General features: G+C 42.3%; 1 protein-coding gene across 1 annotated transcript; it reads left to right on the plus strand.

The window, feature by feature from the left end:
• Positions 1 to 613: 613 nt before the first annotated feature.
• On the plus strand, positions 614 to 24,632 carry LOC311239473 (carbonic anhydrase 4-like; the record flags this gene model as incomplete). Its single annotated transcript, XM_084327780.1, has 8 exons — positions 614 to 640; positions 18,402 to 18,495; positions 20,736 to 20,906; positions 22,085 to 22,233; positions 22,640 to 22,735; positions 23,262 to 23,340; positions 23,870 to 24,033; positions 24,540 to 24,632. 8 exons carry the CDS (start codon positions 614 to 616, stop codon positions 24,567 to 24,569), a joined length of 810 nt encoding a protein of 269 aa, XP_084183906.1. The 3' UTR covers positions 24,570 to 24,632.
• Positions 24,633 to 27,952: the final 3,320 nt, after the last annotated feature.

Below are 27,952 nucleotides of genomic sequence, written 5' to 3' on the forward strand. Positions count from 1 at the left end.
GGGAGATATCATATAGCACAACGAAATATACAATCATATTAGCAGTTTGACAATGGACCCAAGACTTCCCTTGTAACGTTATCAACAGCAAATCCAAGATGAGATAAGCCATACCTCACTGACTTCAAAGAGAGCTGGCCACCTTGCCATGAAAGGCTCCACCATTGGTGCATCACGGACGACTTCAAGTCTTCTATGTGCGAAAGTCTTCTCCATCTTCAGTTTCACAACATCTGTTGTTCCTCTTCTTCACATCCAAGAGTAGATCTTTCTGCATGGCCTCCAGACTTTCCTCCGTTTCTGCTGACGGGTATGGTGGGCAGAAGTTAACCTCTGCTCTCTTGGCCTTTTTGACACCAAAGGCTGCACGCTTTCCTGTTGGTTTGTTTCTTAAAGAGTTCACCGTCACCTCTGGGCAGCCCAGTTGTCTCAGCTCTCTGTGGTAGTTACCCAATTTATATTTTAAACTCATCTTCCATGCGCCATATCCAGTGCTGGACCCCTTCTCAGTTAAACATGGATGTGCCTTGATAAGACTCTGGGCTGTTTGTTCCATCTCCGTATCACTGTATATACTTTATACAGAACAATTTCCTGCACTAAACCATCAAGGATGGCTGACTTCAACTTGGGATCAGGGGTAAGTACAGTGCCATTTTGACTATAAGCTAAATTTGCCTGCTGAAGTTTTATTTCAGCATCATAGGGGAACTTAGGCACGTGAAAAACAGCAGGCCAAGAGGACCGTGAGCTCCTAAACTCAATTGATGGCAATACATCTGGATCCACAGATTCAGGCACTTGAGAAGAAGTAGGCCAAGAGGACATTGTAGACTCAATCCATGATATTATATCTGTATCCACAGTAGATCCATCCGACGAGAGCAGAGAGGTATTTCCAGAGAAAGGACGGAGAGCTTGGGGGTTTAGGACTGGATAGAGAACAATGGGCCTTGACATATCCACAACTTTAAGAGTACCTTTGTCTTCTAGTTCTGAAATGGAGGTAAGGTTAAGGTAATCATTTCCAAACAAGGAGTCCTTAAATTGAAGTCTGAAGCTGCCCTGAAGTCCACACTGTTTCTTCACTTCAATAACAAGGCCATCAATGGATGCAGGGAATCCATGGGAGAGAGTCAATCTCTGAGAGCTGCCATCAGTCAAGATTATCTTAAGGATCACAGGAGTCGCCATCTTCAAAGTATTTTACTCTGTAGACACACACAAAAAAGTTATTAGACATCATATATTGCCTTCTCTTTCCGAGTGACCCCAGTGGAATGGGTTTTATTGTGGTGGACAATAAGGGCATTCCACGTCTTAAATGTATATGGGCAGTGCAGGTACGTACATGGAAAGGGATAACTACTTCCAAATCGTGGATGCCTTAACCTGTAGTGATGCAAAAGCTTGAACCTACTTGATAGTTTCTGTGCACCCCTTACATCTCCACATTCCCAGCACCTAACCCTGTAACATAAATCAAGACCATCATTAAAGCTCTGATCACTAGGCCTAATTATAATAAAAATGTCTACTGCACTAACAATTCAAAACATTATGGAAATGTACTAGTGCTATCAATTAATAAATAATGGATATATCTTTAAATACAAGGACAAACACTAACCAGCTAAATGTGTTTTAATGTGTTATGATGCTGTTAAAGAATGCCGACGATACTCAACTCTTCCTCTCCTTCCCTCCCTCAGATATCCACGTCTCTGAGCGGATCTCGGCCTGTCTGTCCGACATCTCCGCCTGGATGACGACCAACCACCTCAAACTGAACCTAAGCAAAACAGAATTGCTCCACCTGCCGGCCAAATCCTCCCCCCTGACCGACCTTTCCATCACAGTCGAGAATGCAGCTGTGACCGCGTCCCCGACCGCCAAGAACCTTGGTATTGTCCTCGACGACCAGTTGAACTTCTCTGCTCACATCGCAGCGACAACCAGAACCTGCCGATTCCTCCTGAGCAACGTCAGAAGGATCCGCCCCTTCCTGACAAAAGAAGCCACCCAACTCCTCGTCCAATCAACAGTCATCTCCCGCCTCGACTACTGCAACGCACTGCTCGCTGGCCTCCCGGCCACTGCCACTAAGCCTCTTCAACTCATTCAGAACGCAGCGGCCCGCCTGATCTCAAACCTACCGAAGTCGGCCCATGTCACCCCACTTCTTAGGGACCTGCACTGGCTCCCCATTGCTGCACGAATCCGCTTCAAGGCCCTCGACCTAGCATACCGTGCGGCAAAGGGAACTGCTCCCGCCTACCTCCGGTCAATGGTCTCTAACTACACACCCTCAAGACCCCTACGCTCTGCATCTTCTGGCCGCCTCAGACCTACTCCTATCCAAGCTCCGGGAGGGTCAAAGAGAAGTCGCCTATTCTCAATCCTTGCCCCACAATGGTGGAATGAACTACCCACCACAGTTAGGACAGCCGAAACACATCCAATCTTTCGCCGTCGACTAAAGACGCACTTCTTCAACCATTATCTGAATAAAATAAAATAAAATAAAAAAATATATCTAACCCTAACCCTAACTAACCATACTGTCATGCACTTGTCCTAATAAACTAACCTACACTGTAGCACTCAACACTTTGATGAACATTGTTACTCAGCTGATAGAGTTGTGCCCTTCCTGATGGCTTGTTGTACAGAACTTGTAAGTCGCTTTGGATAAAAGCGTCAGCTAAATGACTAAATGTAAATGTAAATGTAAATGATGCAAAAGCTTGGGACCTACTTGATCATTTCTGTTACATTCCCAGCACCTGTAACATAAATCAAGACCATCATTAGTTACATTATTAAAGCTCTGATCTCTAGGCCTAATTATAATAAAAATTTCTACTGCACTAACAATTCAAACCATTATGGAAATGTACTAGTGCTATCAATTCATAAATAATGGATATATCTTTAAATACAAGGACAAACACTAACCAGCTAAATGTGTTTTAATGTGTTATGATGCTGTTAAAGAATGCCTTAATAGTGATGCAAAAGCTTGGGACCTACTTGATAATTTCTGTTACATTCCCAGCACCTGTAACATAAATCAAGACCATCATTAGTTACATTATTAAAGCTCTGATCTCTAGCCCTAATTATAATAAAAAGGTCTACTGCACTAACAATGCAGGCTTCAATCTATGTTGTTTAGTCTATCTGTTCAGTACTGTCTCAAGATGCACAATGAGATCTTCTTCTTCTTCTTCTTATTTGAATTTCCGACAGTGTAGACGCATCGTGGCGTATTACTGCCCTCCGCAATTCTTTTTATGGGCTCTTCGTCTTCTTCTACTTCACCTTCTTCTTCTTCTTCTACTGGACCCCGTCATCAACTACATTGTCCATTGGAGTGCAGCTAACGCTGCTACTTCCTGTCTGAGCCCCCCTCCGCGGGACCCTCCTTGCCCCCTGCGATCTTTTTCTGGGCTGCTTTGTCCCTCGCAGCCCCCTCAGCCAATTCCCTAAGCACCACCTCCCAGTCCAGACCTTCCATACCCAGATGTTGAACCGCTATCCTAACAATCATCTTCACCATCGCTGTTCTACCCTTAGCCTCTGCCATACCAGTAACTACCCCTGCCACGAAGGCCACAATACCTAATTTCTCCTCCCTTCCCCTCTCTCTTTCCTCCTGCTCTACCCTCTCTGCCAAACGCCCTCCTTCAACCCCCTGCACCCTTTCTTGGCTGCCCTGTCCCACCCTGCTAACCGCCTCAGCATACGACAACTTACCCTCCCTTCTCACACCATGAACCTGAAACAAACAATAATTTCACTGATCACTGCAGTGTTGAGCTTATTTCTGTTCATCAATGGGACTTCATTTAGCTAGCTAGTAGTTAGACAATATAACACAGTGAGCTAGCTAGCCAAGTAACGTTAGGGCCCAGTCACACATTCACAATTATTGCAGGAGAAAATGCGCCTCCCATTCTATTTTTCACGCATGTGTGACCGGGCCCTAATTAACCATAGCTATCGTTAGCTAGCTACCCAGCTATAAGCATACCTTAGGGCTTAGAGGCACTAACTAACATTAGCTAGCTTTTCTAAAGCTACCGTTAGCTAGCTCGTCTATTGTAGCTAACGTTAGCTAGCTTGTCTATTGTAGCTAACGTTAGCTAGCTCGTCTATTGTAGCTAACGCGAGCTGTCCAAACATTTTATGCTGTGTAGCTAGCCAGTGGCTAACCCAACGCTTGTCTGATACAGAATTGTAAAATCATTACATATAATTTCCACAAGTAACTGGACCCAGGCATAATGAACCTCAAACTAGCTAACATTAGTAGCCCCTTTCGTAATGAAACAACGTTAGCAAAGTTAGCATTGACAAGAAACACCAAGACTTTTGAAATGGTTAAGTTACATACTGTACGAAAACAGCAATATAACATTAGAGGAAATGTCGCCAGGTGCCCACTTGAACACCAACATAAATCAATTTGATGAACTTACTTTCAATTTGGGAGTTCTTTCTCAAAAGAAGAATTTTCAGTTCTTCTCTCAACGAGTCGGTCACACTTTCTTGCGGTTGAATACTATTTCCGGTACTATTTCCGGTTGGTGACTTGAACTCAACTCAATTTCACTGAGTTGTCAGTTTTCAATCAACGCGAGAGAAACCAGTAAATTCAACATTCTCCATAAACAACGGAAGTTTACTTTATTAAAACATGATCACAAAAGGATTATAAATGAATTAGTTGAATGCACTAACTGTATTCGTGTAAATTCAAAGACCTGCTCTTTCCCATTTTTTCAGTGTTGTACAACGAGCAATTTGCCAGTTCTTCAGAGTTAATTATGGGATTTTATTGTCAAAAGACAGAATTATATTACAAAGAATTATATTCTTATTCTTGAAATGGTAAATGGCTGTTTTATTTTATAATTTGTGCACATTTTACCCATAGGAAAATCCCATATTAACTCTGAAGAACTGGTCCTCTGCGAAACGCTCGTTGTACAAGTATCGCAGAGAAAATTCAAAGGTACTCACAGTTGCACAAGGGTTTCCGACAGAGAAACACAATGGTTTGAAAGCTCGGCGTTGCTAATAAACATTTTAAATATTCTTTTATAAACTGCTGGTCAACACTGCTCAAAACGGCTTTAGCCGACTGATGCGCCTTGTACAACGAGCGTTTCGCCACTTCTTCAGAGTTAATTATGGGATTTTATTGTCAAAAGACAGAATTATATTACAAAGAATTATATTCTTATTCTTGAAATGGTAAATGGCTGTTTTCTTTAATTTTTTTTACAATTTGTCCACATTTTACCCATAGGAAAATCCCATATTAACTCTGAAGAACTGGTCCTCTGCGAAACGCTCGTTGTACAAGTATCGCAGAGAAATTTCAAAGGTACTCACAGTTGCACACGGGTTTCCGACAGAGAAACGCAATGGTTTGAAAGCTCGGCGTTGCTAATAAACATTTTAAATATTCTTTTATAAACTGCTGGTCAACACTGCTCAAAACGGCTTTAGCTGACTGATGCACCTTGTACAACGAGCGTTTAGCCAGTTCTTCAGAGTTAATTATGGGATTTTATTGTAAAAAAAAAGAAAATCATATTCGTAAGTAAAATGGTAAATGGCTGCTTTTTTTTTTTTTTTTTTTTTTTACAATTTGTGCACATTTTACCCATTCACATTCCATAGGAAAATCCCATATTAACTCTAAAGAACTGGTCCTCTGCGAAACGCTCGTTGTACAAGTATAGCAGAGAAAATTCAAAGGTACTCACAGTTGCACAAGGGTTTCGGACAGAGAAGCGCAATGGTTTGAAAGCTCGGCGTTGCTAATAAACATTTTAAATATTCTTTTATAAACTGCTGGTCAACACTGCTCAAAACGGCTTTAGCTGACTGATGCGCCTTGTACAACGAGCGATTCGCCAGTTCTTCAGAGTTAATTATGGGATTTTATTGTCAAAAGACAGAAATATATTACAAAGAATTATATTCTTATTCTTGAAATGGTAAATGGCTGTTTTCTTTTACAATTTGTGCACATTTTACCCATAGGAAAATCCCATATTAACTCTGAAGAACTGGTCCTCTGCGAAACGCTCGTTGTACAAGTATCGCAGAGAAAATTCAAAGGTACTCACAGTTGCACAAGAGTTTCGGACAGAGAAACGCAATGGTTTGAAAGCTCGGCGTTGGTAATAAACATTTTAAATATTATTTTATAAACTGCTGGTCAACACTGCTCAAAACGGCTTTAGTCGACTGATGCGCCTTGTACAACGAGCGTTTCGCCACTTCTTCAGAGTTAATTATGGGATTTTATTGTCAAAAGACAGAATTATATTACAAAGAATTATATTCTTATTCTTGAAATGGTAAATTGCTGTTTTTTTTATTTTTTATTTTTTTTTTACAATTTGTCCACATTTTACCCATAGGAAAATCCCATATTAACTCTGAAGAGCTGGTCCTCTGCGAAACGCTCATTGTACAAGTATCGCAGAGAAAATTCAAAGGTACTCCCAGTTGCACAAGGGTTTCGGACAGAGAAACGCAATGGTTTGAAAGCTCGGCGTTGCTAATAAACATTTTAAATATTATTTTATAAACTGCTGGTCAACACTGCTCAAAACGGCTTTAGCTGACTGATGCGCCTTGTACAACGAGCATTTCGCCAGTTCTTCAGAGTTAATTATGGGATTTTATTGTCAAGACAAAGTAATCATATTCGTAAGTAAAATGGTAAATGGCTGCTTTTAAATTTTTTTACAATTTGTGCACATTTTACCCATTCACACACCGACAGCAGCGGCAACCATGCAAGGTGCCAACCTGCTCATCGGGAGCAAGTAGGGGTTAAGTGTCTTGCTCAAGGACACATCGACACGCTGCCCGGGGAGGAGCGGGAATCTCCGGATTGCCAGACAACTGCTCTACCTCCCGAGCCACTGTCGCCATGAAACTAGTACTTCCAGGTCTTACCCGAAAATGGAACTAATGAATAAACATTTCATGCACTCACTCAAAAGAACAAAAGAGGCACTCAAAAGAACAAAAGAGGCGCAGGGACGACAGGAGCATGACAATTGTCTATGCAGACCATTCAAAGTCTATGAGCTTCTGAAGAAGGGTGGTCACGTGAGGGGACGACAGGAGAAGGACAATTGTCTTTGCAGACCATTCAAAGTCTATGAGCTTACTTACGAAGAAGGGTGGTCACGTGAGGGGACGACAGGAGCATGACAATTGTCTATGCAGACCATTCAAAGTCTATGAGCTTTCGAAGAAGGGTGGTCACTTGAGGGTTGATGGCGCTTCGCTTCTTTGCCCTGGAGCCTTTCTCCGGGTTGATACCCAAAAAGAACCTGTTAATAAGCAAAGATACATTTCAGTTTTAAATAGACTCAGCATTTATCAAGGCGCTCACCTGTGTCTTTTCCCACACCACACCCTTATGAAGACTGCTACTAGTTTAAACTTGTTGGATCATCCTCACAATAAAATGATTTTGTTTGCCTAGCAGAGTGCCTCATGGTACCTCTAACATAATGTTTACTTATCCGAATTTTGAAGCCATACTATAATGTGAATTAAACCATTATGTCAATTTCTTAACAAGATAGCACAGCAACATCAAGTGATGGTGTGGTCCCAATTCACATAGTTGGTTCCAGGCTTCATACTCAAAGCATTTAATCTACTTTATGGCCTGTGTAGAAAGGCATGGACTTAATAGCCAGATAGTCTTTGCATGATAAGTCTTACTGATGACATTGATCATGTGTTTGAGTGTTAAAATACCTTTGGATGAACTCCAGTGTGGATGATCCAACGGAAGGATACTCCAGGTTGAAGACATAGTAGCTGGTGAATAAAGCAGCTACCCCATGCAAAAATAATGGGTGTGGGCCCATCACAACTTGTCCCTCGATGGATAGCATCCATCCAGAAGGCTGCATTGTGTCACCTGAAATGAACAGATACCCCGTCATGCGTTATTGTGGATAGGTACATTCTTGCAAGGACATGACACAGAACCCTCCAGTTCAGGTGGACAGCACTTTTCTACTCCACTCGCAGATGGAATGGAGACATGCCAGCTCAGAATATTATTTATAAGCATCATATGTGTGCCGTATCACTAACTGGACTTGATGGGAGTGCGAGAGACGCAATGCCTTCTGTCAGATGTCCCCCCTTGATGCAAAGGAACACATAAGCTCATCCCTGAACCAGGGTTTCCCATTAATTACCTAGCCCGCCACAGTCACAATACAATTTAAATTTAATTTATTTATTTATTTATTATAATTTTTATTTTATTTTAAATATAAAGTTTGCCAATAGGGATGTATCAGTAGTATTAGCAGTGGTAGTTGTCATAATAGTAATCCACTATATTATTTAATTTTTAAAAAAAGAAACCAGTTCAACACAGGTAACCACTTTTGCTTCATTTCTTTAATGGCTCAAATGTATGCTCTAGTCCAGGGGTTCCCAAACTTTTCAGGCCGCGACCCCCGAAATAACAGTGTCAGAGAGCCGCGACCCCCACTATTATAGGAGGATTTTATTTTTTTTATGTATAATTTTAATTTTTTTTATGGAAATGTATGGTTGAAACATGCAAACTTCAAACGCACACACACTAATAAGCATTGGAGGCTTTTAACCAAGGCTGGACTGGGGAAATCATTCAGGCCAGGAAATATAGTGCGAAATATAGCCCTAGTCAGGCCACAAAAGTTCACCCCTCATAGTCTCTGAAAATCCTGTGGGAAACACTGCTGAACATTACATTACCTTGAGCAGGGGGTGCTTGGGAGTGCTGCAGTATTCACATCAGCAGCAGTGGCACAGGTCTGCAACAAAGTAACACACAATAGCATAGATTTAACATTATGAAAGGATGAAGATAAGCTAATCCACGCACTACAGCTCACCACACATCAGCTCGGCCCATTTGGAGCAACTTGGGGGTTAAGTGTCTTGCTCAAGGACACTTTCGACATGCGGACAGTCAGAGCCAGGATTCGAACGACCAGCTCTACCAACTGAGCTTCAGTCGCCCCTAATGTAATCACTCATTTAGCATTTCAAATATTTTAATATTTAAATAAATAAAACTTACATCAACTCCGAGCAGCAGTTTCTCCGTAGGCTCCTTGAAGTACACCATAAGGAGCAAGAGGATGCAGGCAGCCTTTTCCGAAGCCTCTGGATCATATCTGGCCAGAACTTCCCTGATCTCCGGGTTGTCCAGTTTCTGGCAGAACTGCAGGATGGTCCGTCCTCTCTGACCCAGGGCATCTTGGATCTTTTGAAGGGCATCGGTGTCTGTCAGGAGGCCAAAGTGGGAGAAAAGCCCCGTCTGAGAGAAGAGAAAAGGCCATTCCTCTTTGACCTCCACCATCGTTGGTGCAGGCATTTTGTTCAAGTACCGCCGCAGGATGACGTATTTCCTCTCCATCAGAAGTTCTGCTCTCTCTGCCCCACCCATCCCTTCCTCTGTGTACAGACATACAAATACATGTATTGAGTACCCAAGTAACAACAATTAGATTTGATGTCGCCACATCTGGGAAATTGAGTGGCAAACCTTTAATTTCATGCTCTCTCATCATTACTCATTCTGAATATTAAGGTGGCCTTTTTGCTTAATGTGGGATGTTTATTCATGTGTCAATTCACCAAAAGTAAAGTAGATTGCATGCCTGAGTAGATGTTCCGCAGATCCCTTTTCAAAGCCCCCAAGGCTTCCTCTGTCTCCCCGTCCGGTAAGTCTGCTGGGCCCCACCTCACACACCTACTGTAGGGATAGGAAGGAATCATAGGTTAACTCAATACTATTGGGGGAAATTATATTTTACAAAATCTATACATAACATTCAATCCAAATAACCTAAGTTAGTCTAGCATGGCAGTGCCCCTTTAACCCCTAATTGCTCCCAATGGAGTGTGAATGGAGAGGACACTGTTTTGCCACCCCTACACATACCCGTATTGGTTGACAGGACCTCTCATCAGCCTGGACACTCGTCTTCCCTCTCTGCGGCGTCTAGCCTTCTTTAAATACAAGGAGATTAACACTAAACAGCAAAAAAGAATTGTGATGCTGTTTAAAAAAAAAAATTATAAATGTTTTTCTTTTCTTTTTTCAAAACATACATGGAACAAGACATCACAATACAGTAGACTTAACACTTTGATTGCCTAAGGTTAAATTCATGATATACCATCCGTTGCCAGCTCTATTTAACATGGAGAAGTTCCCCTTCTTTGCAGGGCTATAACTTTTTAAATTCTATTGCTAGATTGCCATTATTAGGGCCCATTCAAGGTCCTATATGTATTGTTCATGGTGTAGCAACGTTAAACTTTTTCATTCACATATTCATACTAAAATATGGTCTAAAGTATAAGTATGTTTTCATCTCTTTCTGCAGCTTTCTCCAGAACGTGATTTATAGCCCCAAATGCATTATATTGATGATGAAATACAGTTTGGTAGGAATCTGTGCGAGATAAAAAATGTCAATTGGACGTACTTCTAGAATTTACTACACGTCATCTGATGTTGACCGGATGGGCGAGGGGTGTTTATAATTCCGTGGGCAACGTTATACCATTCATCTACTGTGGGTCATATGTTCATCATAGCAGTTAGTAAAGAACACGTTAGAATATAACGCTAAAACTCACCCCAGTCTCCTCGGGCCGTTGGGCGATCAGCGTGGAGTAAACAGTTTTCAATTATGGGATGTCGAAATACCGGATCTATTTCCAGGTTGTATAATAGTATATACGTCGAAATCATGTTGTTTTTTCGAGTTATTTCCACCGATCGATGTTCACTGTGTGAAGACTGAGTCTCTCTAACATTAGCGAGTGCCCGGACCACATATGGAGTGAGTCCTGCCGGGTTAAAGGTTGACATCCGGTTTTTCGATCTGCCGATCGGCCACCAGATGGCGCTCTTGAACCGCTAGAGGATTGAGAGGAGATCAGAACTGTGTGTCAAGGCTGCAGAGGGGAAATATGATTCCGATCACAGATTTTTGAAATATTGATATCAAAGACGAGTTCCGGCGTCCTCGGCAACTTGAGCATGGCGGGGAATGACGAGTTCCGGTGTTTTCGGCAGTTAAAGTGTTAATAACAAAGACACTAACAACACTAGCACTAACAACAATAACAACAATAATGACAATAATGACAATAAGCATAATAAAGACATAATATAAACTATAAAATACATTAACACTTTCAGTGCCTTTGATTAACGTTGATTTACCCCGTTGAATGCCGCAACCCACTTCAATGATAGCGTTGTGAACGCATATTCTCTCTTTTAAATTATGGCTATGTGTCTAATCTGCCTGTAGTTTATCAATGACTTGTTTGCAGTCAACATTGTTGAAACGGATTGTTTTTTTATCTGTTCTTTTTCGTTTTATAGCATTTTGAAAAGCCCTCGTTTTCAAGGAAAATATAAAGATTCCGTGATAAAAGACATTTACTGGAATATTCTAGAATACACAAAAACGTTGTCATTTTCGGCCTATTTATGAATAGTTTTCTAATAAATGCTAGATTATCGATAGTATATGTGTACGTATGCACGCTATAGAGGCGATCTGAAAAATCGATTCTCTTATTTCCTCATCAGCGATCACAGCCAAACAGCCACATCACACATAGGGCAATGAGATCTCCGTGAAAACAGGTCTGATTATCCTAAGACTGGTCAAATAGATTCCTTACCTGAGATCAGATGTTATCCAAAAAGATTATTCCAATTCCTGATCGCCGTTCCAAATATCGATCACGCTTATTGATTACAGTGTTGGTACTGTAAATACATAATCGTCGCTGTTCTGAGGGCCGGCGATCACTTGGTCTCTTCAGATGCCTTGACGGTAAAATAAAATGCGGAAACTGGCCACCCCCCCTGTATCAGTCTGAGCTGATGGGGTGCAGTTACATAGGGAGAGACGATAGGGGGCGGTATCTTCCCAATTGAGCTCAGAGAGACTCTGCAGCACTAACCCATGGCTCGATTGATGAAATATGAATTCAAATCGCCAATAAAAAAAATACGGCAAACAAACGACATTACGCGTCGTCGGCACTCAATGGGGGGACTGATAAAACGAGTTATGACGTCGCTGGCACTCAATGTGTTAACAGACATGACAAAGGACAAACAAAAAAAACATGGCTCAGATGGCTTCATATGTTATAGAATGTATATATAGCAATAGTGGCGATTAGGGAGTCGGCTCCTGGCCAATGATAGCACCCAGTGGACTGATACAGACTGTTTGACTGTTTGTTTCGTATATGTGTGTTTTTTATGTGTGTGCGTTTATTACAGTGTGCATGTGTGTTTTTATGTGTGCATGTTTTATATGTGTGAGTGCACGTGTGTGTATGTGTGTGTGTGTGTGTGTGTGTGTGTGTGTGTGTGTGTGTGTGTGTGTGTGTATGTGTGTGCGAATAGGTATGTACTTTTAAATACCTTATGATACCTTCTGAAACGACTACATACAAGACATTAGTGATCTCTAGGGAGGCTAAGAGTAATGGGTAAATCCGGAGAGTACAGTGGTGGATAGCGCAGGTCCAATATGAGATAGATATGGGTCCCATATTTCATAAAAAGTGTCCAACTTGGAGTGAAGCATACACGTAATGTATTCACAAGGAATACAGTCCATAATAATGTTGTGCCATGACCTCTTTGATGGGACCTCGTCCTTGATCCAGAACAACAGAATGTTCTTCCTAGCAGCAAATGTCAACAGATTGAAGTCTCTTATGTTTGAAATTGGCAATATGAATATCTGGGAGGCCTAGTAAGAGGCAGAGGGGATCCAGTTCGATGGGGGTCTGAAATATGTCAGATAGTTCCTCTACGATGTCGAACCAATAGCTCTGAAGCTTTACACAGGACCAAAAGCAGTGGACGTGGTTTCCAGTCTCTATCTTGCATTTAAAGCAGAGTGGGGATTTATTTTTATTTTTATTTATCCTTTATTTATCCAGGAATGTCCCATTGAGATACAAGATCTCTTCTTCCAGGGATCCATTTTACTCTTAAGGGCAGGGGTAATATGAATGCGGTGCAAGATTCTAACTTGGATAGACTTGGTGCGGTTGCAAACAGAGATTTTTTTTCCGTAGGTCCATGCATCCTGCCAGTCTACATCCGTGATCTCTATGTCCAAGTCTTTTTCCCAGGACTGTTTAGTAACAAGGGAAGATAAATATGAATTAAGGTTTAGAGTACTATAGAAGATAGATATTTGTTTTTTAGGAATCTGCAAGGAGAGGGCTTTCTCCACCTGCGAGGTGGAACTGTTAATTAACAGTGAGGTGTCCTTGGTGATAAACTGCCTAATTTGTAAGTATCTAAAAAAATCCGTTTTCAATAGCCCATACCGCTGCTGCAGCTGTAGAAAGGACATTAGGGTCTAGCCATCAAACAAGTGGCCAAGATCAGTTATGCCCTGCGTATGCCAGGTCTTGAAGCCACCGCCAATTTGGTCTTGCTTAAAGTCAGGATTGCCTACGATCGGGGTAAGAGGAGAGGTCAGCTTAGCTCGGCCCTCCAGCTTACGGACAGTCTTCCAGGCCTTGACGGAGCATAGTGTGATGGGGTTGGAGCATATTTTCCTAACAGACTTAAAGTCTTTGATAAATAGTAGGTTCCATAGGGGGGACTTAGATTGCGAGGATTCAATGTCTAGCCAGATTGATAGTGGGTCTGATCTGAACCAGCCGACAAGTACCCTAAGGTGTGCTGCTAGTTGGTAATGTCTAATATTAGGTAGGTCTAGACCCCCATCTTCACTATCCATCTGTAATTTGGCCATTTTCAGACGCGGTTTCTTCCCATTCCAAATGAATGAGCTTAGCCAGCCTTCTAGCACCTTGATAACCTTGTTTGTCAGCAGCACTGGGATCATTTGGAGAGGGTATAATAGTCTGGGGAGTACGTTCATTTTGACGAGGGCTATCCTACCCAGCCAGGAGATTGGTAAAGGGGCCCATCTAACTAAGTCTGCCCTTATGGTGTCTAAATGGGGGGGGGAAGTTGGCCTTAAACAATGTATCATAGGGCGGTGTCACAAATACTCCTAGGTAAACAAAGCCGGAGGGCGACCAGCGAAATGGGAAGGGCTCGGGCAGGATCGGAATGGATTTAAGTGTCCCAAGTGGCATTGCTTCGGATTTGGAAAAGTTATTTTTGTACCCCGAGAAGGTTCCAAATGTGGAAATCATGCGGGTTAGGCATGGGATGGAAGAGTCAGGTTTAGATATAAAGATCAGTACGTCGTCCGCGTAAAGAGTGATTTTGTGTTCCCTCTCGCCCACTCTAATACCTGAGATCTCGGCTGACTGCCTTATGGCCTGAGCGAGTGGTTCTATGGCCATGTCAAATAGTAAAGGGCTAAGAGGATCCCCTTGGGGGTTCCCCCGTTGTAGAGGAAAGTTGTTAGACCTAAGCCCGTTAGTCAGGACCGCCGACATCCGTGAGTTGTAAAGAACCTTGACCCAGTCAATAAAAGTGTCTCCTAGGACAAATTCAGTGAGGGTTAGAAACAAATACGGCCATTCTACACGGTCGAATGCCTTCTCCGCGTCGAGAGACAGAACCACCGCGGGGTGGTCTGTCTCACGAGTCATTTGGATGATATTAAGGAGCCGTCTCATGTTGTCGGTAGAGTTCCTACCCTTAATAAAAACCAGTCTGATCTTCGTTAATAATGAAAGGGAGTACTTTTTCTAGGCGCATGGACAGGATCTTGGAGAGCAATTTTTGGTCCGAATTAAGTAGGGCATAGGCCTATAGGAGGCGCACTTCTCAGGGCATTTACCTTTTTTAAGGAGAAGGCAAATATTAGCCTCCCGTAGGGACTGGGGTAATATCTCAACCTCAGAGGAGTGATTAAGCATTGCCAGCAGGGGATCCAAGAGAATATGACCGAATTCCTTATAGAATTCGCATCCGAAACCGTCCGGGCCCGGAGCCTAACCAGATGGCATACCCTTAAGGGCGCACAGAGCTTCTTCCTTCGTAATTGGGGCGTTAAGGAGCAAGTTCTGATCTTTCGATACCTTAGGGAGGTGCAAGTCAGCGAAAAAAGCTTGCATGTCAGAGAGAGCACCATCGGGTGGTTCAGTCCTATAGAGTTGGGCATAGAAAGAGGCAAACTCTTTATTAATAGTTTTGGTGTCAAAGGACCTGACCCTGTTGGAGTCCGAAATTGAGGCTATTACTTGGGTGTCAGCCCTTTTTTTTGCCAAGTTAGCTAGGCACCTGCCAGGCTTGTCACCGTGTTCGTACATTCTTTGTCTGGCAAATTTAAGAGAGTATTCTGCGTCCTGGATCAGAAGAGTGTTTAACGCGGTTCTGGTGGCCGTAAGCTCTATAAGCACAGCCGGGGCTGGGTTTGAAACATGTTGATTCTCAAGGTCAGCTAGTTTGGATTCAAGAAGTTTGCATTGTTAATTTTTCTTGCGTTTCTTGGATGATACGTAAGACATAATCAGTCCGCAAGAAAATACCTTGGATGTTTCCCAGAGCAGAGACAGGTTATCCGTAGAATGCGAGTTAATTGAGTAGAACATTTAAAATTCCGATTCGAAATAGGAGACAAACATATCATCCTTGAGGAGGTATGGGTTGAGTCGCCAACGCCTCGACAGCGCCCTCTCTTCTGACAAGGAGTAGACCAGATATATAGGGGCGTGATCCGATAAAACAATACTTCCGATTGTGCAGGACGATACTAGAAAGATCTTAGAGGAAGGGATGAATAAATAGTCTATTCTACTGTTGCTCTTGTGTGGGCCGCTAAAAAAGGTGAACTTCAGTTCGGATGGGCAAAGGGTTCTCCAGACATCTGAGAATCCAGTGTCTTTGCATAGGGAGGAGAGCATCTTTGCTTGCCTAGAGGGCGGGGCCAAACTGGGTGGGAGTTTGTCAAGAGTCGGTATAAGGTGACAGTTAAAGTCTCCGCCCACAAAAGCATTCTCAGAGGCCAGGCCATTAAATTCAGTAAATATTTTGGATAGAAAGTCAAGGGAGTAGCCTGGGGGACAGTATACATTCATAAATGTCATTTCTTTACCCTTAAGAACCCCTTTGATAATCACATAGCGACCTTGGCTATCTAAAGAGGAAGTTATGAGTCTAAAGGGGAGATTTTTATTGATCAATATGGCCACTCCTCTACTAAATGTAGAATAGTTTGTGGCGAAGACCTGTCCCACCCAACTCTTTTGGAGTTTAGCGGTGTCATTGGGTCCCATATGGGTTTCTTGTAGTAAAGCAATAGAGACATTCTCCTTCTTTAAAAAGGTCAGAATCGCCATCCTCTTCGCTAGTTTCTGAAGACCTCGAACATTCAAGGAGCAGAGCTTAAAGCTCTCAGAGTTAGCCGTAGCCATATAATATTAGGGGGTGTGTAGACAGGGCAGACCTAAAAAGGCCTGTGGGCACACCAAATTCACCTATTTTAATGTACCTAGAGCCATACATAAAACAAATATTTTCAGTAGTAGTCTAGACATGTGTCCTGAGCCATACATAAAACATACATAAAAAACATATAAAGGTGCGGGCCGGTGGGCTTTTCCCCAACAACACAGGGACTCACCATAGGGCCTAAAACCCTCAAACCTACCATAAGTAGATTACTCTCTCAGTGGCTGCTTGCCATACTCCCAAACAAAAAAAAGGAAAAGAAAAAGCCTTAAAACTTAGAGTAAATGGAAAAGTTCACATTAAACCTTATAAGAACATGGCTAGGTTCAGACACTAGACCTAGAACAGGAACCATAGCAAGAGAAAAAAAGGGGGGGGGGTAAGTGACCTGTGTGCTGCATGATAAACGTGTGCAGTACGTCCACCAGGCCGGAAGAGGGCGATACTCTGCTGACAGGTCCGTTGTTTCCTATGGTTCACACAGAGTAGTTTGCAGCCTTGTCATTTAGGCCGCCATGTCAGGAGAGGGCGCTGCGCAAAAGTTCGTTTGCCAGTGAGAGGATTCTCCGGTACCGCAGCTGGACCCTATTGAGCAGGTCAACAGCAGATGATGACGCCTCTGGCCGCAGACGCGACCATTTGCCATGTGTGTGGCTAGCAGAACGCAGCTGGAAGAGTGTGACTGATGGATCCATGAGATCCCAGTCCGAAAAAATATATACACACACACAAGAGAAAAAAAAGTGCATCACGGAGGCATTAAGCCAAGTCGTGATGAGGCGTAAGTGACACGCATAGAAGTCCTAGGTCATTTAACCAAAGCTAGCGCTTAGCTCCCCGGCATATAGTGGATGCAAAAAACAAACAAAATAAAGTGGCATTATGTAATAGTTATACAAAACAGACCAGGCCAACCCCCCCTTAAGTCAGACGCCGAGAAAAATAAAGCCTCCAGGCGATACCTAACGTCACACAGTCAACCATATTTATAAGAACGAAGAAATATAGAGTAATATGACGCTTGGCGCGTTTAGCCATAGCGAGGTGCTAGCGGCCCAAAATCAAGCTACTACCGCATCTGGTATTGGTGAGGCCGGCATCGGGGCCCCTCCACGCCGGGTCTTCAAGAAGTCCACGCCGTCCTCAGGCGATGAAAGATGTTTTCTCGTGCCGTCCTCTGTTGTGATGACAAGTCTCGCAGGGAATTGAAGAGACGGCTTGAGTCCTAGCTTGTAGAGGGGGGCCATGACGTCTTTGTAGCGGGAGCGCTGTTCCACGACTTCGGGGAAAGTAGTCTTCAAAGATTAGGACTGGTTTCCCTCTGTATTTCAGCATTCCCCTCCTCTTCTGTGCCTCCCAGATAATCCTCTCTTTGATTCGATAGTGGTGTAGGCGGGCAATAACCGCTCTAGGCCTGGAGCCGGGTGCTGGCTTGGCAGTAAGGGCCCTGTGACACCGGTCCAGTTCGGGTGGCGTAGAGAGGACCTCCTTCCCCAGAATTTCTACCAGTACCTACGCAAAATAGTCGCTGGGCCGGTCGCTATGAATGGACTCATCCAATCCCAAAATGCGTATAATAGACCGGCGATTCCGGGACTCAAGGTTAGTTAGCTTAGCCTTTAGCTTGTCGCCATTCTCTTCCAGCGCCGCACACCCCAGATAGCAAAAGGTGTTAATTCAATGTTGATTTATGGTCAAAATGCTTGATTTTTGGTTAAGGTCGACGATTGATGGTGAATCATCCATTAACCGCTAAAGCAATTGACTAATGTTGAAAACATATCATTGAATCAATATTGTTTTGTGGTTGCATTTTAATGATTGAAATGCCAATATCTAATAAATGTTGAATCAACGGATGCTGCTCAACGTATGCTGTCGTCATTGTCTCATCACCCAGACTGCACTGCACTTGTGCTGCCCCGCCTCCCAGAATGCACCTGTGCGGCAGCTTCCTGGCTGCTACCTCATGTCTCTCTGCATCGTTAAGACTGGTGAGTACTGCATGGCAATAATGTCGATTATGTTGTATGTTGTATGTTGTATGTATGCTTTCGATTGCAAACGCCAGCGGAGTAGTGCCGTGTTCGTTTTTACATGGTAGAGAATATTATATTAACCGTTATTCATGCCTGCTAGCTGAAGCTAATTTAGCTAGTAGCGTTAGCAGTTAGCTATGATGAATGTTTCTTGATTTTGGTGTTTAGTGATATCCACCTGTTGTATATACTGTTATACATTTTATGTAGGCTAACGCTCTTAAGCGCGGTGAAAATGAGTGCGGCGAAACTATTGAAAGAAGTAATGTAACAAGCGGTAGATACAATGTGCAAGCACTGGAGTCATATTGGGAGTTGGGGCTAACTAGCTTAGCTCTGTGGAAGAGCCGCGGTAAATCTAGGGACGTTAAGGCGGCGAGGTGAGAGATTTGACGAAACACTGTGGAAGATATTGTTGTTAAGAAGCGAGTCGAGTGGTTCGTTGGTGTGATTGTGGCCGTATTAATGGTTATATTTAATGCGGTAATAAGTGTAAGACGATGTTGTTATGGAGAAGCAGTCGCGGGTTGATGACGTCATATTGTGGGACGTAGGAAGGGGAGCATGAGGCTGGCTAGGCTGTTAGCTTGCGTGCGACTGTTTTGTGAGTTTGCTGGCGACATGTGTTATGATTAGAGTTTTGAAAATGATGGTTAGGAAGTATTAGAGGACGCGGTGGATGTCGTGGCATTGTATTAGGACGAAACTGAGTGTTTTGTGATAATAGTTGTACGTTGTCGCGGTGTACATCGGTTGCTGTGCGTTTGCGCTTCTGCGCATGCGCGTTACAACGCGGATCGCTGTTCTTTCTTTTCATTCGCTCTGGGGATGGATAACGGGTGAGGAAATATTTGGCATTGTGTTCAAATGTTTGTATTTGTATATTGATATTGTATGTTTGTGTAACAAGGGGAAGAGATGTGAAATGTATGATGATTAGATTATGGGAGTATGTTGTATGTTGTATGTATGCTTTCGATTGCAAACGCCAGCGGAGTAGTGCCGTGTTCGTTTTTACATGGTAGAGAATATTATATTAACCGTTATTCATGCCTGCTAGCTGAAGCTAATTTAGCTAGTAGCGTTAGCAGTTAGCTATGATGAATGTTTCTTGATTTTGGTATAGTGATCCACCTGTTGCATATACTGTTATACATTTTATGTAGGCTAACGTCAGTAACGTTTCAAAATGTGGCTTATGATGTATTCTTTAACAGGATACACTGGCACAATCAGTTAGCTTAGCATTGCTGCTACCTTGCTTGCTAAAAAGTCATGGTAAACCAACATGGCAGGGTGCAGGCATACAGGCCGGGCCTGTCTCTCTCCCTCCCTCCCTAATGTGTTTGTGCTTAAAACAGTGAATGATGACCGCATGTTCTCAGAGCATTTTCAGAGCACTGTTAAACTGTTAAATGGTCATTTTAAAACTAATATAAGAAATTAATGTATATAGTGGTATATTTATGAGGGAAAACAAATATTTGCAACAACTTTTAACATTTATACAGGTAGGTTATTGATAACTAATTCTGCTATGAGTGTCATATTATAATCAATCAAAGCGAGGAACATAGAACCCGGGGAACATAGGACCGGGGGAACATAGGGATGATCCCCTGGTGGGTATCCACTTGCATTCATTGTGCTACAGTAAGCTAGGCTAGCTGGTTTGTATCCACTTGCATTCATTGTGCTACAGTAAGCTAGGCTAGCTGGCCTGTTCTGTTTCCATTCATTGTGCTAAGCTAGGCTAGCTGGTTTGTATCCACTTGCATTCATTGTGCTACAGTAAGCTAGGCTAGCTGGTCTGTATCTGCTTCCATTAATTGTGCTAAGCTAGGCTAGCTGGCCTGTTCTGTTTCCATTCATTGTGCTAAGCTAGGCTAGCTGGTCTGTACCTGCTTCCATTCATTGTGCTAAGCTAGGCTAGCTTGCCTGTTCTGTTTCCATTCATTGCGCTAAGCTAGGCTAGCTTTCAGCAGGATATCTTTCTACTGAATGCACAGAGAGGAAACTGGTATCTATCTTCTTGTCTGACTCTGGAGAAGACGATAAGATAATTTCCCATAATGTTGGCGCATTCTACTTTAAACACTCACTTTTAACATTCACTTTAGACACTTTAAAAAATGTTTAACAGTCCATCATATAATATCTATGTATTACTAAACTATACTATATTTTGTATCCAGGTGACAGCCACTGGCCCACTATCGCCCCAGACCATTGCAATGGTTCCAGACAGTCTCCCATCGACATCGTGTCGGCTAATGCCACCGAGGACTCTGCCCTCACTGCCTTCTCCTTCGTCAACTACGGCAACACCTCTGCCCTGTACGAGAGCGAGAACACCGGCAAGACAGGTGAGCAATGATAGGGACCCTGTATTGAGAAAGGATAGGGACCCTGTATTGGGAAAGGATAGGGACCCTGTATTGGGAAAGGATAGGGACCCTGTATTGAGAAAGGATAGGGACCCTGTATTGAGAAAGGATAGGGACCCTGTATTGAGAAAGGATAGGGACCCTGTATTGAGAAAGGATAGGGACCTGTATTGATAAACTATAGGGAACATGTATTGATAAACGATAGTATTCAGTCACATAAAGAGGAACAAAAATAAACAGGATGATTAGTAGTCATTTAGAACAACGCCACCAGACTGTTTGTAAAGAGTTTCTAGTTTGAGGAGAAACAGGATTCCTTTCACTCGAGTCTCCAGTCAGTCTGGGTGTAGTTTGTGTTCAGTGCATCACCTCCATCCCAACAAGAAGACCCCCTGGAGACCCCTGTCCTAGAGGACCTCTCTCCCAGTCCAGACCCCTGTCCAGGACCTCTCTCCCAGTCCAGACCCCTGTCCTAGAGGACCTCTCTCCCAGTCCAGACCCCTGACCTAGAGGACCTCTCTCCCAGTCCAGACCCCTGACCTAGAGGACCTCTCTCCCAGTCCAGACCCCTGACCTAGAGGACCTCTCTCCCAGTCCAGACCCCTGACCTAGAGGACCTCTCTCCCAGTCCAGACCCCTGACCTAGAGGCCCTCTCTCCCAGTCCAGACCCCTGACCTAGACTAGAGGACCTCTCTCCCAGTCCAGACCCCTGACCTAGGGGTGGTTAAGGACGGGGACATGTAGGCCTAATGTATGGAGATGTTTTTCATCCACATGCTCTTGTACAACCCCATCATGTCTGACTCTGTGTGCATGTTATGCTTGTTCAGTTTATTATTCAACGTTTTGTGCCCTGGCTTTCTGGAATAACTTCTTTTTTTGTATGCAAGAATGTGCTTTAAAACTCAATGCATTATTCTGTGTTTTGGATTATTAAAGCTGCAGTAGGCAACTTCGGAGAAGTTTAGCAAATAGCAGTTATAAATAGAGGACAGTTTAGCAGTTATGAATAGAGGGCAGTTATGAATAGAGGGACAGTTTAGTTAGACGAATTGTGCACCATGACAATTCGACGAAAGGTCATAAGCCAGGATTTGAACCCGTAGCGTCGCCGTACGTAGCTGAACCCACCCTCTGTTTGTTTGTCTTCCAGTCAAAGTGACTCTGAGGAGTGGCGTGCAGGTGTCCGGGGGGGGTCTGTCCGAGGCCTACGACAGCCTACAGTTCCACCTGCACTGGGGCAACGGCTCTGAGGTGAAGGGGTCCGAGCACACGGTGAACGGCAAGCGCTACGCCATGGAGGTACGGGTTCGACTAGGGATCAGACTGGGGGCTAGATCCACAAAGAATGTATTGCACGGTGCTAATTGCACCCTTACTTACAATTCATTATGAATTCAAAATGGGGGACCCTGATGTAAACAAGACGAAAGTCTTTCTCTGGTCTGCATCCCCTTAACAATTGTGTGTATTGAGCCGTACTGTATTGTACCCATTCTGCAATCTGTTAATAAAATGTTCAATCAATCAATCACCTGCACTGTGATTGATTGAATGACATTTGTACTGTACTTTACTGTACATATAAAACCATTGAAACAATAGAAAAAAAGATGCAGGTGCATTGAAAAAGGAGTCCAAAGAAGTGGGCGCAGGCGAGCGTTTTGAGCCCCAGATGTTCATTAACCCCCGCATGGCTTCCCCTCAGATGCACATCGTGAACCTCAAGTCGTCCTACGGCGGGAACACGTCGCTGGGCGTCGCCGACCCCGCCGGGCTGGCTGCCTTCGGCTTCTTCAACGAGGTGAGGATGTGTGTGTGTGTGTGTGTTTGGGCGTTCGAACGTTCGGACCTTCGTTCATTACGTTGGCATTCAAATTCTAAATCAACATTAGAAAATTTTCATTTTTAATTAAAAAAATAAATCTATTATTTTTAATTGTTTATGTCTATTCATTCTGTTTAAACCAATGGGGTTTTTCTTCACAGTTGCAGATAGAGATTAGGCTACACTAATATTATAGTATTAAAAACTGATGAATTATATTCATTAAAGAAAGTTGATTTAATAAAAGAAAAAGACTCACTTTATTCAAATTGAGGATTTAGTTTGAGGATATTTATATATATAAAAAAAGAAATAAATTTTTTTTTAAAGATTTTTTTTTATTAAAAACGTAGGATCAAATGTCCGTTTGAAAAACCCTGACGAAGTTCGAATCCCAAAAACAGGCTTCGGGGACAGCTTTAGTGTGTGTGTGTGTGTGTGTGTGTGTGAGAGAACAGGATACAATAGACTCGAGCGCTAAACCATGACTGCGTTTTGACAGGAAATGTCTGGAAATGCGACTAACTCACCTGCCAGTTGGAACGCCTTGACCTCCCACCTGAGCAACGTCATGCTGAAAGGTAAGAGGATGTTTCGATATGTGTTGCCTTGTCCAACGAGAGTTAAATCATCTCCTATCAGGCTGTCTGGCTGCAGGTTCAACAAGTTAAATCATCTCCTATCAGTCTGGCTGCAGGTTCAACAAGTTAAATCATCTCCTATCAGTCTGCCTGTAGGTTCAACAAGTTAAATCATCTCCTGTCTGGCTGCAGGTTCAACAAGTTAAATCATCTCCTATCAGGCTGACTGTCTGCAGGGTTCAACAAGTTAAACCAAGACCTTTTAAGGCTTTAAATGGAGAATTATGAACGTAATACTTTTTAAGACTTGTTAACCCTTTCACTATCACACTACAGACGGTTAACCCTTTCACTATCACACGACAGACAGTTAACCGGTCTGTGTCTGTGTCTCTGAGGATGTGTGTCTGCGTCTCTTTTCTGAGGATGTGTGTCTCTTCTTTGAGGATGTGTGTCTGTGTCTCTTCTTCTTTGAGGACGTGTGTCTCTTCGTCTCTGAGAAAGTGTGTCTGTGTCTCTTCGTCTTCAGGTCAGCACGCGTCCCTGCCAGCAGGCCTTTCGCTGGACGATCTGCTAGAAGGAGTGGATCGTACCAAGTACTACCGCTACCTGGGCTCCTTGACCACCCCCGCCTGCAACGAGGCTGTGGTTTGGACCGTGTTCAAGGACTCGATCAAAATCAGCAAAGATTTGGTGAGGTTTCATTTCATCATAGATGTTAGCTAGCTGGCACCACAAGTCTCAAGAGAGATGTAAATGATCGACCACAGGAAAAAAGGTACATAATGTACATTATGTTATATCCTCATACGTCTTGTATAAGTCAGCAAAAGTCAAAAAGTGACCGGTAGTCGAACCAACAATGATTGTAGTTGTGGTTTGAGTGCTCTCACCACTTGACTAAGCATCCCACCCTGAAACAAACACAGCTCTCACCACTAGACTAAGACGACACCCACCCTGATACAAACACTGTGACAGACCCTCTAAACACTGATAGACCCTCTAAACACTGATAGATCCTCTAAACACTGATATATCTATCAGTGTTTAGAGGTGTCACAGTGTTTGTCGCAATTGAGTGATTAATCACAATTGAGTGATTAAAAAAAATCGCACTCGTGTGAAGTGAGGGGTGCTCTTATCATCGTACATCATCTCACCTCTCTTCCTCACTTTTTTATTTTTGTGTCTATCAGCTGCTGCTCGACAGTTTGACCCCAAGCTGACCGACCAGGACTACAGCGAAACTGTCAAGAAGTGGCTTCGTTATGCGCCAGACCGGGAGGGAGGCATCTCAAGGAACCGAAGTGACCCAAACTTAAGTCAAGCGAACCAGAGTCAAACTTAGGGTACCCCAGCACAGCACACACTGTTTCCCTGGTTCATACAGTACAAGGAATTACCCTCATGGACACTGTTCTTCCATGGACGGCATCTACTTGAATGACTTGCTGCTTCAGCCTGTTCTTGGAACCGAAGTGACCCAAACTTAATTGTCAAGCGAACCAGAGTCAAACTTAGGGTACCCCAGCACACTGTTTCCCTGGTTCATACAGTACAAGGAATTACCCTCATGGACACTGTTCTTCCATGGACGGCATCTACTTGAATGACTTGCTGCTTCAGCCTGTTCTTGCAGTGTTTATTTTTTTTATTTTTTATTTTAACCTTTATTTACCCAGGGTAGGTTCGCTGAGCACGGATGCTCTTTTTCAGCTACGCCCTGCTTCACATTCACAGAGTTCCATTCACACCTGGGAGCTGCCCAGGCCTAACAAAATTAATAGTTGGTTTCAGGTTGCCGACCGACCCTGCCGATTTAGGTGCGACCCAATATATTTTATGAGTTTTTAGGAACATTTTTTAATTTTTTTTTTTTTTTTTTTAAATAAAGTTTCATAGAAATCTTAGTCAAACATTTTGTATTATGGATATTAAACATGCTGGCAGAGTACATGCATCCATGTTGTTGTGAACATTTTAATTAAATAAAGAAATTCCCTATCCATAGTCGCCGTGGGAAAGAATAAAATAAAAAAATTAAATAAAATAAATTCCCTACCTACCCATGGCCAAACTGACAACCAACCTGAAACCAACTATTAATTTTGTTAGGCCCCAGTACAACCACAGTCTGACACTGTTGGCCACTGAGCAACTCCACTGGAGCAGTTGGGGGTTTAGTGCCTTGCTCAAGGGCACTTCAGCGGTTGGTGTTAAGGGTATGGGAGAGAGTTATATGGGAGAGAGTTATAGAAACATTAGGGGTGTAACGGTACACAAAATCCACGGTTCGGTACGTACCTCGGTTTTGAAGACACGGTTCGGTATTATTTTCGGTACAGTTGCTAAATAGATAAATTGCTTCATTTATCTATTTATTTAACTATTAAACAATATAAAACGAATTGGCCATAATTGACTGAGCAAACTAATGCTTACTGCTGTAACCTACTAATAACACTTAAGTAAATCTGAAGATTATTATATAGCAGATGCCTTGGAGGATAAGTCGTGGACAACTGTAGATCATCTAAGCTCCACTGTGTTTAAATTCAAATCCTATGCCATTGTTATTTAACCCTTGTGTCTGAAAACTAAAGTATTATACTCTTATTAGGGGACTAAATTGAAAAACTCCATAAAAAGATTATGTTGAAATAATTTCCCACTTTCTTTTCCATAAATATTTTATTCAACTTCAGCCCTGATCATAACCATTTTTTATATTATTTTTGTAATGAAATACTCCCACTTTTCTGAAAAGAGTTGTTAAATATGACAAAAAAAAAGAATATGTGGTGGTTATGATCGGGCTGAAGTGGAATAAACAATTTATGAAGAGTAAAAAAAAAAATACAAGATAATTAAAAGATTATGCCACATATTATGTTGGCTACAAACATAATCACTGCAAAGTTATCAAACAAATACGAATCTGATCAGACACAAGGGTTAAGTTGTTGTTCCCTTTCTAATTTCCTCAAACATCTAGTCTAGTTAATGTGATCAATATTATTTGACAATTGATGCTTTTTGTTGGACATTTCAGTCAGTAGTGAGCTCATACTTTATAGTTAAAATGATTGAGACAACGCAATCTTGTCTTCGTTGTGCATGAATGCGTGTGCTCACCACACACAATATGTGTGTCACTATTCTGGCAGTGGCTATATATGTATTGTTAATGAAAGCCTGTTATAAGGTCTGTTATTTTTTTTTTGTGTAAAAGGTATGGTCACTGGAAGTATGATACCCTAGAAAAAAATAAATTTTCATATTAAAGCCATGTTGTCATTTTTGTTCACACATTTTTGGAAATATGGTCATATAAGAATTTTATTATTATTTATTTAACAATAGTGTGTTTAACAGCAGGAAAAAAACATGTAATGTTATGATGTATACATATCAGCAGCAATATTTTAATGTAAAATGTACATTAATCAGTATTGATTCCTTAACTTTACAAGTTACAAGTAGATGTACAAGTTACAAATGTACAAGTAGAGTACCATTTAGATTATGGTTGAATAAACATTGATGTCTAACATTGATTCAATATAAAATCAACTAAAATGTGCATGTAGATTACCATTTAGATTATGGTTGAATAAACATTGATGTCTAACATTGATTCAATATAAAAACTAAAATGTGCATGTAGATTACCATTTAGATGATGGTTGAATCAACATTGATATAGTATCAGCTATGGTTGACACCTAACGTTGATTCAACGTGTAAGTCATAGACAACGATCTGTATAATTTAGATGTCAGGCTTCAACATAGATTCAATATTTCTGCCGAACCCTATTTCAACGTTGATTCACCCTTTTTTTGCTATCTGGGACCTAGCCTCTAGCTCGTTCACCCTGTCAGTCCAAGTATTTAAACCGCCTTCCACGGATGTCAGACGCTCGGCATGATCCAGAGGCTGTCGAGTTTGGTTTCGAGCGAGGCAGCGGACGCTCTGATTTCGTTGGTTAGGGCCTGCCTTAGCTCTTCAATTAGCCCAGCAATGGCGGCTATATCTGCGGGAGCTTTGTCCTTCTTGGATTCATTTCTCAGTTAAACCGCCATTGTGGTTCTTGCAGCCAAAATAAATAGGTAGAAACTAGGGCTGTCAGTTTATCGCGTTAATTAGATTAATTAATTACACAGCAAATTATCGCGTTATGAAAATTAACTCAAAATTACAATTTTTTTTTTTTTTTTATATAATATTTTTTTTGTATCTCATTCATTCCATAAGAATGTAGAATACACATTTACAGACTTTTTTTTTTAATATGGCCCATTTGCATGTTCTTGGTATCTGATTCTAGGGACATCTATGAATCTCAGGGAATGTATTCCCAGTGTCAGAAATAATGTGGGCTAGATCCACAAAGAATGGATTGCACGGTGCAAGTTGCACCCTTACTTACAATTCATTATGAATTAAAAATGGGGGACCCTGATGTAAACAAGACGAAAGTCTTTCTCTGGTTTGCATCCCCTTAACAATTGTGTGCTGTACTGTACCCATTCTGCAATCTGTTAATAACATTTTCATTCAATCAATCAATCAGCACGGTGATTGATTGAATGAACATTTTATTTTG

Source organism: Notolepis coatsorum (assembly GCF_963971535.1).
Source record: "Notolepis coatsorum genome assembly, chromosome: 13".
NCBI classification, from domain to species: domain Eukaryota; kingdom Metazoa; phylum Chordata; class Actinopteri; order Aulopiformes; family Paralepididae; genus Notolepis; species Notolepis coatsorum.